Genomic DNA, 12,627 nt, shown 5'->3' with positions numbered 1-12,627 from the left:
TCTGATGCGTCAAACACTAATGGCTGAAGACCAGATGAGTTGTAGAATGACATCAAGGACATCATACATGAAGAAAGCAAGAGGTCATTAAAAAGACAGGAAAGAAAGAAAAGACCAAAACTGATGTCAGAAGAGACTCTGAAACTTGCTCTTGAACAGAGAGTAGCTAAAGCAAAAGGAAGAAATGATGAAGTAAAAGGGTTGAACAGAAAGTGTCAAAAGGCAGCTTGAGAAGACAAAGTAAAGTATTATAACAAAATGTGCAAAGACCTGGAGTTAGAAAACCAAAAGAGAAGAACACGCTTAACGTTTCTCAAGCTGAAAGAACTGAAGAAAAAATTCAAGCCTTGAGTTGCAATATTGAAGGATTCTACAGGGAAAATATTAAACGATGGAGGAAACATCAAAAAAGATGGAGTCACTGTACCAAAAAGAATTGATTGATGTTCAACCATTTCAGGAGGTAGCATATGATCAAGAACTGATAGTACTGAAGGAAGAAGTTCAAGCTGCATTGAAGGCATTGGCGAAAAACAAGGCTCCAGGAATTGATGGATTACCAATTGAGATGTTTCAACAAACAGATGCAGCACAGGAGGCGCTCACTTATCTCTGCCAAGAAATTTGGAAGACAGCTGCCTGGTCAACTGACTGGAAGAGATCCACATACGTGTCCATTTCAAAGAAAGGTGATCCAACAGAATGTGGAAATTATCAAACGATATCATTAATATCACAAAGGAGTAAAATTTTGCTGAAGATCATTCAAAAGCCGTTGGAGTAGACAGGTAACTGCCAGAAATTCAAGTAGGATTCAGAAGAGGACCTGGGACGATGGATATCATTGCCTACGTCAGATGGATATTGGCTGAAAGCAGAGACTACCAAAATATATTTACCTGTGTTTTATTACTAAAAGCCAGAACTTTCTGGCTCTTAAAATATGTCTACATAAAACTTTGATAAAAACAAAATTCAAATTAAAAGGAAAAAACAAAAACAGTACAGATTTTTGTATAAAATCCCAAACAACAAAAGGAGTTCCTTTTAGGATTGTTTGTTATTTGGCATGGTGGTTAACAGCACACTCTGGGGCCAGTTTTCTGGTTTTATATTCTGACTCTGTCACTTGCCAACCACATGATGTTGGGCAAAAATTATTATTGGTCCCATCTAAGATACTCCAGAGGTCTCACCCCTTTGGGAGCAAGGGAGAATGAAGAGAACAAAATACAAGGAAAAAATTAGTCCAAAGGACAAATGGACCACAGCTACCACAGCCTCCACCAGACTGAGTCCAGTACAGCTAGATGGTGCCCGGCAACCACCACTGACTGCTCTGACCGGGATCACAATAGAAGGTCCTGGACAGAGCTGGACAAGGATGTAGAACAGAATTCTAACTCACGAAAAAAAGACCAGATTTACTAGCCTGACAGACTGGAGAAACCCCAAGATTATGGCCCCTGGTCACCCTTTTAGCTCAGTGGTGAAGCCCCTCCCGAAGTTCACTGTTCAGCCAGGGATTGGACAGCCTCATAAAACAAAACAGCACTAATGAGGCACAGCAGTCCAGGGACAAGGACTAGAAGGCAGGAGGGGACAGGAAAGCTGGTGATAGGGGACCCAAGGTTGAGAAGGGACAGGGTTGACATGTCATGGGGTTGTTAACGATTGTCATAGGGCAATACGCGTACTGTTTAATGAGAAACTATTTGTTCTGCAAACCTTCATCTAAGGTACAAAAAAAAAAAAAAGAATTATCTATATGAGGTCAAATTGACAACAGCAACTCAAAAGGTTGGATGGGAAGCCTAGGGAACAGTGAGTTGAAGATAATGGTGATGGAATAATTTGGAAAAGGATAGTGAGAATAGCAGCACAACTGGAAGAATGTAATCGATGTCACTGAATAGTACATGCAGAAACTTTTGAAATGGTGTAACTTTGGCTATGTATATTTTCATCAAAAAAAAGGTCCTCAGGGTCAAGAAGGGAGAGTGTTGACATGTCATGGGGTTGTTAACCAATGTCATAAAACAATATGTGTACTGACTGTTTAATGAGAAACTATTTGTTCTGTAAACCTTCATCTAAAGTACAATAAAAAAAATTATTATTGGTCTAGGTGCCTCAGTTTCCTACTACTTAAGTAGTTTCTACTTCATAGGGATATTGTGAGCTAATAATACATGTTGAACACGGCTTAGAATGTGGCAAGTATTCAATAAGTGTTAGCTATCATAGCTACCATTGACCTGTTGATAGCATTAGAAAACATTTGGAAAATAAGTGAAAACTGAACAGAACTGACAGGCAATATGGGAAAAAAAAAAGTTGCTTCTCATTAATGTCTTACTTTTTTCTAGAAAATATGTGCAACAGTTATGTATATTTCTCTTTCCTTAAAAGGTTTTATAAAAATGTTCTTTGGAAAAGTATATTTTAAACTGTTGGAGCTTCCCTGGGGATGCCTAGCACAACCTGGGAATAAACTCATTTTACAGCTAGAGTAAATGGGAATATTGATCTGAACTAGATCTGAGAGAATAACCTAGACATGAACTGTTCTAAATCATACAGTGACTCCCCAGACCCATCTGACCGTCTCCTAGAGAATCAGTTCATAAATACCTGAAGCAGTACTTTCGGTTTAAAATGTTCAGTAAAACTCCAGTCCATTAGACTGCGCTGCTGCGTTTTCTTTATGTCCTCTAAATTTGCTTCCACCGTCATCTTCTTCGGTTTCTAAAAATCGTAGGAACACAATTTCAGCTTTAATTTAAGTCCAAAAGGAACCCTCTTGGACTCCACCAACCCACCAGCATGCACTCTAATTGGGGAAATCTGCATATGTATAAATCCATATGGCAACATTTTAGGAGAACTGCTGCCAGAAAGAGTATGCCTTTGACTTTTTTTTTTATGGGCAACATAATCTAAATATTTTTATTGTTAGGTTATACTCTTCTGAGTCCTGTTAGCAATTATAGGCAGGTTTTCTGAACTCACTTCAAGACAGCGTTAGTTCTACATGGCTGTATGGTCAGCAGGTGTTTGTGAGGATGCCAAGCCACACTGTCTAGAGAGGAGCGTGGAGTTTGGAAGTTTTGCTTGAGCTGACTAGTAAAATTAACCCCTTTCTCTCCAGCTGGAAGCTGTCTGGGGATGTCTAAATAATCTCTCTCCTCTACCATCAGCTTTGTCCTCTGAGCATCTCCTTTATTGTGTGTATTTCTCACTCTGGGCCATGGTTTTGTCAGATTACCTTACTTGTCATCTACACTTTAAGGAAAATCATTCTTTACCTTTTCAAGAGAATCAGCCTTTGTGACTGCTTCATCTTTGATCTCACTGTCCGTAGTCTGCTCTGTAAATCAAAGACACCAACATCCAATTGTGTTCAGGCTTTGTTCTTGCCTTGGTCAGTGCTGTGCCTTTTTGCTGCCCATATGATCTATGTTTCCGTGCTGAAAAGGCAATTCCTGAAAGGCATGTTTCGTGCCTCCAAAGGGGGCATTTATGTCAATAATCTTAAATAAGTTTCTACCTAGAAAAGTTCCACTAAACTCTGAAAAGAACCCAGCTTTCTATACTGAATTTATATCACAGCAGATATTCTGTCTTCAGACTGTATCACTCTCTCGGAACAATGTAGGTTTGCACATTGCAAATACTGATTACACTGACTATATCAACTGCTTAGTATGTACTGTTTGTCTTGTCACGCCAGCGACCATCACAAAGTCTTTTCAACTTTTGTGGGTCCTGTCTGGTGAGTGACAGTGGGGGGTGTGTATGGAAAGAAGCACTACCAGATAAATGCGGCTCCTATTAGAAAATGATACTATTTCACCATTCTGCAGAGCCCTTCTTTCATTCACTAATCCTTTATTAATCTAAAAACCATCTATGGAGCATCTGCAGTTTTTAGATGGAGTTTAACAAAAGCTGGCTTAAATGAACAAATGACTGGGTAACTGGACTCCAAGGCACCATACAGTGAACCTAGATAAGTGCTGCACACTTGCTCTCCTTGTGCCCAATGAGTATACCTATACAATGGTTGGGATTGCAATATTATCCTTGGCTACTGAGTGAACAATCATGCGAATGAACAGGGAGGGAATAAATTCATGCTATTTGTGTCTGCACCACCATGTTTTAGTAACTCCTAAAATTAATAAATGTTACTCAGAAAGAGTTCCATGAAAAATAAGTTTAACATGAACAAACAGATAGCTTTACTCTGAATGTCTCAGAACATGGAATATGATTTTGTGATTGTGAATCTCTAACAGAGGAAAGGATGAAGTGTATAACATTTTCCAAATTTGAGCAAAGAAATGGAGTGAGGGTGGTGAGTCTTGTAGGAACACATTTGTGAGGCTGCTGAACCATTAAGCCAATCTGACTTCTCATCACTATTAGAATAATAGCAAAATGCTAACCATGTCTTACAAAGTCCTTATAAAGTGACCCCTGCGTAGCTTTCCAAATGCATCTTCTTTCACTCTCTCCCTTGCTTACTCCACTCCAGACCCACTGGCTTGCTTGCTGTGCCTTGGGGCTTTTGCACTTGCTTTTTCCTCTGTCTGGCATGCTTTGCCCCTAGGTAGTCACCTGTTTCAAATCTTTATTTCTTTCAGGGTGTTGCTCATATGTCACTTTGAGAACTTTCTGACTCTTATGCTGCTTTATTTTTAATCATAGCATTTATCAGTGCCTGATACTATTCATTTGTTTATGGTCTGTCTTTCTCTCCTCACCCCTCTCCTAGCCCCCAAATGTAAATTCCTTGAAAAAGGGAACTTCATCTTATTTTCCTCACTGTATTCTGAGCACCCAGCACATGGTAAGAACTAGCACATTTTTTTTTTTTTAACATCTTACATACATCTTATATTGAAACTGGAAATGAGTAAGAGCCATATAAACAGAGTCAGAATATGGAAGAAAGCCTACAACAAAAGCTTATTCTGGGTTAAGCATAAGATTTAACTTTTTATTCTGTGATAGAGAACCATACTTGGACTTCTAGACGGAGTAGTTAATTATACCTACCACAGACAGACCAATGTTTATCTTTCTTTTAAGAATATAGCTATTTAAATTTTCGCTACTGGTTCCATCTTGCCTTGGTCTGGTAACAGTGTGAATATTCCATTTTGATTTAGAGGAAAACTATAAAGCCAATTAAGTTCAGTATTTATATAAATACATCCACTCAAGAGAAAACTCAGGCCAGCTATAACTCTAAATAGACCATGATGTCCCATGTGTCCTTGAAGCAACTGATATGAAATCTGTGGAATAAAAATTATTCTATTCTGTGGTCTGCCAGATTTCCGGGAGATTTGATATTCCCTCCCGTGTCTAAGGATCCAGAAGAAAAAGTCTCCAGTTTAGAAATATGTTTTAAAAATTGTTCATCAATTATTTTGTCAAAGGAAAGAGTACTCTAAAACTAATCTGAGTCCTTTATTTAATAGTATGGTAAAAATTAGTTTTTTCTTTCTTTCTGATTTCTGCCTTCAACCGCATAATCCTTTGACAGTGTGATTCAGTAGTTTTTGACACATCTGGAAATGGATGCTTTCTCATCCCTTTGAAAAACAGCTTTCCTAATCTGTTTTACTTTAGAGATAACAAGATCCCTCTGCAAAGCAGTTACTTTATTAAAAAAACACCCAACAAGCATAAAGGGCACATCTAAACCTAGAGCCTCACAGTGATCAACTCTCAGGTTTTTCATAAATATCCAATAGGCCCTGTCAAGTTCAAAAACAGTCTCAGATGGAAATCCAGTGTTTGGTTAAGAAAAGCACCAATATTCAGCCCTTCATGTCCAGGAACAGGCTTTCATACGTATTTGATGCTAAAATGGTTGTGTAGGAAATACCTGAACAATTTCTGCTATGTTTAAAGAGATCTAAAGTGGCCACTTTTGCAGTAAGTGTGATTCAGAGTTGGGTGGGTGGGGGGCAGGGAAGCAAGATCAACAATAAATAAATACACAATTCCCATATACACGATAGCCACAATGACACGCAGAGACTCAGCTGCCCAATGTGCACCATGTGGAATCCTTTACTGGTCCTGGGTGCAGCTCACAAGGCTGCTCAGCTTCTAGGATACACTCCCCACTATAACGTTTTTAGTCCTGACAAATTTAGGGAATTGATATGATTACCAGGATCCAGAATGCTAATTTATATGGTTTGACCACCAGGTGGCAAGAGTTGCCTGAGTAAAACTACATACCAGCTGCTTTAAAGAAAAAAAATAAAATTAAAAAAAAAAAAAATTCAGGTCTTATATCTCTCCTGGCTTATTCTGGCTCCATATTACCCCCAGAGTGACTTCCCTGTTACACGTCTGTATTCCCACAGGATACACTAATGCCTTAACATCTCAGGTTTGGCTTAATTTTGTGAGCTAGGCTAATAGGTTTAAGAGTACTGAGGACAGAGAAATGGGGAATCTATCCTATTGGGAAGGAAGAAAGGAAGACCTAAAAGAAAAAAAAATAAGGATAAGAATCAGACAAAGAAGCGACTACAAATATGGCTAAACCATTAGATGCATAACTAGGAATTTTTGGAACTGAGGAAGCCACAAGACACAGCGGAGGAAGCATTGGTTTAGAGTTAGCCCTTGGTTCAAACTCTGGCTTCCTACTTGTATCTTGCTGAACAATTTGCTTAACCTCTCTGAATCTTGGTTTCCTTGTTTGTAGAACTGGGATGACAGTGTTTTTCTCGCAGGCTTGATGCTTATATAAACTACTAGTTAATAGATATATAAAATACCTTGGCATAGTGCTTGGAATATTAAAAAAACAAAACAAAACAAAACAACCAAACTCATTGCCGTCAAGTCGATTCTGCCTCATAGCAACCTTATAGGACAGAGCAGAGCTGCCCCACAGAGTTTCCAAGGAGCAGCTGGTGGATTCGAACTGCCAACCTTTTGGTTAGTAGCTGAGCTCTTAACCACTGTGCCACCAGGGCTCCACTTTGTAGCCCACTGGTAGAGCCAATAAGTGAGGGTGAGGGGGACAGAAGAGGGAAGGAGATAACATTTATCTAATACAGGGCAATATTAGATAAATGCTCTCTCCTTCCCTCTTCTGTGTCCCTCACCCTCACTTACTGGCTCTATCAGTGGGCAAACCACTCTCCCTTAATCTCACTCCACTGCACTACTTACTTCCTCTTCCAACCTCCTCTAGATAAATAAAAATGGTAGAATGGCCATTCAATCAATACCAATTTAAAACCTACTCTCTTGTGGCACTTACCATTTTTTAAAAACAATTTTTTTAAAACTTTGAAGTATAACGCATACAGAAATGTACATAAAACATGAATGTTCAATATAATAATTAAAAAAAAAAGTGCCAGCCCCTCAGATGTCCTCTTGTGTGTTCCTTAACAGTCATCATATCAAACTCTCATATTAATTCTATTATTTTTTTAGTGTGGCTCTTCTGGGTTTGTATATACACAATATTTTAAAATAACGACAGTTTTGTTTCCTCTTTTTCAAACCTTATATTTTTTATCTCCTTTTCTTGCCTCGCATTAAAAAAAATTAATTTTGTTAGTCTTTTCAAAGAATACACTTTTGTATTTTTGTTCTTCTCTATTGTGTCACTATTCTATTTCATTGATTTCTACTCTTATTTTTGTTCTTTCCTTGTTTTTTGGATTTTTAAAAAAATTATATAACTGCTTGAGGATAGCTTATTACTTTAAACTAATTAATTTCAGCTTTCTTTTAAAATATACTCATTTAAAGCTATAAATTTCTGGGTATCATTTGCTTTAACTGTGTTCTACAAGTTTTGATATTCAGTATTTTCATCATCATTCAGTTCAAAATTATTTCCTAATTTCTGTTGTGAATTTTTTCTTTGATCCAGGTGTTATATAGTTTATTTCTTCATTTTGGAACCTTTGGGAATTGTTTTCTTATATTTTTGTAATTGATGTCCACCATAGTTTCATTGCAGTATGAGAACATACTCTGTGTGTATATATATATATATATATATATATATTTTAATCTTACTGTGTTTAAGGTGAAAGTTTAAATTACTTTCTCATTCAAAAATTTGTAAACAAATTGTTTTGTCACATTGGTTGCAATCTCTGCAATATGTCAGCACTCTCCCCCATTCCCTTTCCACCCTGCATTCTCTATGTCCATTTGTCCAGATTTCCTGTCCCTTCCTTCCTTCTCATCTTTGCTTTTGGGCTGGTGTTGCCCATTTGATCTTCTATACTTGACTGAGCTAAGAAGCATGTTCCTCGTATGTGTTATTTGTTTTATAGGCCTGTCTAATCTTTGGATGAAAGGTGGACTTTGGAAGTGGCTTCAGTTCTGAATTAGCAGGGTGTCCAGGGGCCGTAGTCTTGGGGGTTCCTATAGTCTCTGTCAGACCAGTAAGTCTGGTATATTTTCCTGAATTTGAATTTTGTTATAAATTTTTCTCCCACTCACTCTGGGACCCTTTGTTGTGATCCCTGTCAGAACAGTTGGTGGTGGTAGCTGGGCATCATCTAGTTCTTTTGGGCTCAGGCTGGTGGAGGCTGTGGTTCATGTGGTCCATTAGTCTCTTGGACTAATATTTTCCTTGTGTCTTTGGTTTTCTTCATTCTTCCTTGCTCTGAATGTGGTGGGACCAATAGATGGCTGCTTGCAAACTTTTAAGACCCCAGATGTTACTCACCAAAGTAGGATGTAGAACATTTTCTTTATGAACTGCGTCATGCCAATTGATATAGATATCCCCCAAGACCATGGTCCTCAGCCCTTGGCCCCAGGAACTCGGTCCCTCAAGGTGCTTGGATATGTCTAGGAAGCTTCTATGGCTTTGCTTTGGTCAAGTTGTGCTAATTTCCCCTATATTGTGTGTTGTCTTTTCGTTCACCAAAGTTAACACTTGTCTACCATCTAGTTAGTGATTTCCTCTACCCACCCTCCACTCCCTTGTAACCATCAAAGATTTTTTTTTTTCTTTGTGTAAATCTTTTCTTGGGCTTTTATAACAGTAGTCTCATACAACATTTGTCCTTTTGTGACTGACTTATTTCACTCAGCATAATGCCCTCCAGATTCATTTATGTTGTGAGATGTTTCACAGATTCATCATTCTTTATTGTTGTGTACATTCCATTGTGTGTATGTACCATAATAAGTTTATCCATCTGTTGATGGGCACTTAGGTTGTTTCCATTTTTTGCTATTGTGAATAACGCTATAATGAATCTGTATAGTTTTGACCTTGTGAAAATTTGTTGAGACTTGCTTTATGGCCTAGTAAATGGTTAATAGTCAAAAACATTAACATAGAGGAGGTGGGGCCAAGATGGTGGAGTAGTCAGACCTGAAAAAACAAGCGATTTGATTATATATGTGGCAACCTGGGAGCCCTGAACATCAAAGGCAGAGCTGAGGAACTGGACTGAGTGTCAGGGGGAGGGAGAAATGGTTTAGAAGCAGTGAGGAGTTGCCAGACCTGACCTGGTGACAGCCTGAGCCCTTCCGGTCTGATCAGCTCGGAGATGAGCAGTGAGGCAGGCAAGCAGCCATGCTCAGGAGGTGCATTTTCCGCACTGAGAGACCCAACACCAGAGACTCTACACGGCCACCCAGAACCAGTGAGAAGCAGCTCTCCACGAAAGATAAGTACTTGTGTATGGCTTACCACGTGGATCAAAAACACCCCCCTTAGGGAAAAACCTCTCTTCCATTTACTTCCCCACTCCCTGCTCAGCACTGGGTCCAGGAATTGCTTCAGCAATTGCCGAGTCCCCGGGGCCAGAAGTAGGATCCGTCACATGCCCGGAGGCATTCCCCCTGCCTTGGAGAGTGGACAAATTAACATACAGGGGAAATAATAAACTGCCGGCTCCCCTAAGCCTGGAACCCAGGGTAGGCACAGCTCCTTTGCCTAGGCACATGCATAAGGGATCCACAGACATTGAGTACCTTTCCCCCTGCATAGACTTGTGTGGGATCATCTCAACAGCATAGACCCTCATTACCACAGTAAAACAGGGTATATACCGGAACTCTAACTTCAACTGTTTCAGCTGTGAAGCGGCAGGTTCTTGACATTTGATACTGCTCTGCCCATTAAGCAGGGTCTTCACCTACTCATATCAGGGGCCTGAGGACTGATGGCTCCACCCATGCCATGTAGCCACCTGTGAGAGGGGCTCATGAATAAGAGGTGCCCCCCAGTCCTTCCAGCCAACAGCATTAGGTGCTCATATTCCAGCTGCAAAACCCACCCACCTAAGCGCTCTAGGGAATAGGGATACACCTTCCTCCTGGACACTCAGGGGTGGCCGTCAGCCACCTGCCTTGCTCAGACTGTGTCCCCCTGCTGCAGCCAGATGCCTGTGCCTACACCAATCACCCATGCCTGACTAGGACTGTAAGTGGGAGCCTACACCACACACTTGGTGGCTATCTACCTGAGCACCTGAGCTGAATCCGTACAGGAAGGGTGGGCGGACTCCTGAGCTCACATACCTAGCAACAGATCTAACCACCTGGTGACAGGACATTAGAGCTTCAAAGGTGCCAATAATAAAACTAGCTCATACGAGCAGCCTATCTGGGCATATCAAAACAAAACAAGAAGCTAGGACACAGTAAACAAACATAAAATAAATAAATATAATAACTTATTGATGGCTCAGAGACAACAGTCAATATCAAATCAGATAAAGAGGTAATCCGTGATGGCTTCAGCAAGCTCCAAAAATAAAGAATCTTGAAGTTTTCCAGGAGAGGAAAATTTCTTGGAATTTCCGGAGGCAGAATACAAAAGATTAATATACAGAACACTTCAAGAAATTAGGAAGGAAATTAATCAAAACACAGAACACACAGTAGAGGAAATTAAAAACATTAGAGAAGAGCATAATGACAAAATTAACAGGCTGCAAGAATCCACAGAGACAGCAATCAAAAATCCAGAAGATTAACAATAAAATTTCAGAATTAGACAACTCAATAGAAAGTCATAGGAGAATTGAGGCAATGGAAGTCAGAATTAGTGAGATGGAAGATAAAGTACTTGACACAAACTTATTTGAGGAAAAATCAGATAAAGGGATTAAAAAAAAATGAAGAAACCCTAAGAATTATGTGGGACTCTGTCAAGAAGAATGACCTACAAGTGATGGGAGTACCAGAACGGGGGGGATAGCAGAAAATACCGAGAGAATTGTTGAAGATTGGTTGGCAGAAAACTTCCCTGATATTGTGAAAGATGACAAGATATCTATCTAAGATGCTCATCGAACCCCACATAAGGTAGATCCCAAAAGAAAGCCACCAAGACATATTATAATCAAACTTGCCAAAACCAAAGATAAAGAGAGAATTTTAAGAGCGGCTAGGGATAAATGAAAAGTCACCTACAAAGGAGAGGCAATAAAAATAAGCTTGGACTACTCAGCAGAAACCATGCAGGCAAGAAGGCAATGGGATGACATATATCAAGCCTTGAAGGAAAAAAACTGCCATCCAAGAATTATATACCCATCAAAACTGTTTCTCAAATATGATGGCAAAATTAGGGCATTTCCAGATAAACAGAAGTTTAGGGAATTTGTAAAAACCAAATCAAAATTACAAGAAATACTAAAGGAAGTCCTCTGGTTAGAAAATCAGTAACATCAGGTAACAACCCAAGACTACAAAATAGGACAGAGCAACCAGATATCAACCCAGACAGGAAGTCACAAAAGTAAATGAAAGCTAAAAAACTAAAAATAGGGAAACAGATGTCAATATGTAAAAGATGACACGTTAAAACAAAGAAGAGGGACTTAAAAAATATACACATAGATTTTTCATATGGAGAGGAAATCAAGGTAATATAAAGAAGTAAAGACTGGTATAAACTTAGAAAAGTAGGGGTAAATATTAAGGTAACCACAAAGGAAACTAACAATCCTACAAGTAAAATAAAAAATATAAAGACTCAGCAAACACAAAAACAAAAACAATGAAAAAGATGAAAATAAAATACATAAAGAAAAACAATGCAGCACAGAAATTTAAGCAGAACAGAGAAACTGTGAACAATACACAAAAAAAGACATAAAAATGATAGCACTAAACTCATACCTATCAATAATTATGCTGAATGTAATTGGACTAAATGCACCAATAAAGAGACAGAGAGTGGCAGATTGGATAAAAAAACATGATCTGTTTATATGCTGCCTACAGGAGACACACCTCAGACTTAAAGACACAAACAAACTAAAACTTAAAGGATGGAAAAAAATACATCAAGCAAGCAACACTCAAAAAGAGCAGGAGTGGCAATATTAATCTCTGACAAAATAGATTTTAAAGTAAAATCCACCACAAAGGATAAGGAAGGACACTACACAATGATTAAAGGGTCAACAAACCAGGAGGATATAACTATAATGTTTATGCACTCAATAACAGGGCTCCAAAATACATAAAACAAACTCTAACAGCACTGAAAAGAGAGATAGCTCCATAATAGTAGTAGGAGATGTCAACACACCACTTTCAGTGAAGGACAGAATATCTAGAAAGATGCTCAACAAAGACACGGAAGAG

General features: G+C 38.9%; 1 protein-coding gene across 1 annotated transcript in view; it reads right to left on the bottom strand.

Moving 5' to 3' along the window:
- SPAG17 (sperm associated antigen 17) overlaps window positions 1-12,627 on the bottom strand; it is a 361,237-nt gene that overhangs the window by 171,468 nt on the left and 177,142 nt on the right. The window contains exons 16-17 of the mRNA XM_004380343.2: window positions 3,309-3,370; window positions 2,635-2,748 (exon numbers count right to left, since the gene is read on the bottom strand). Of these exons, the coding sequence (XP_004380400.1) occupies window positions 2,635-2,748; window positions 3,309-3,370 (176 nt within the window). The remainder of the gene's footprint in view (window positions 1-2,634; window positions 2,749-3,308; window positions 3,371-12,627) is intronic.

The sequence above is a fragment of the Trichechus manatus genome, unplaced genomic scaffold (genome assembly GCF_000243295.1).
Source record: "Trichechus manatus latirostris isolate Lorelei unplaced genomic scaffold, TriManLat1.0 scaffold00073, whole genome shotgun sequence".
Taxonomy (NCBI): Eukaryota; Metazoa; Chordata; class Mammalia; order Sirenia; family Trichechidae; genus Trichechus; species Trichechus manatus.
Note: the sequence above shows the minus strand (reverse complement) of the source record. Positions and strands in the feature narration are given on the sequence as shown.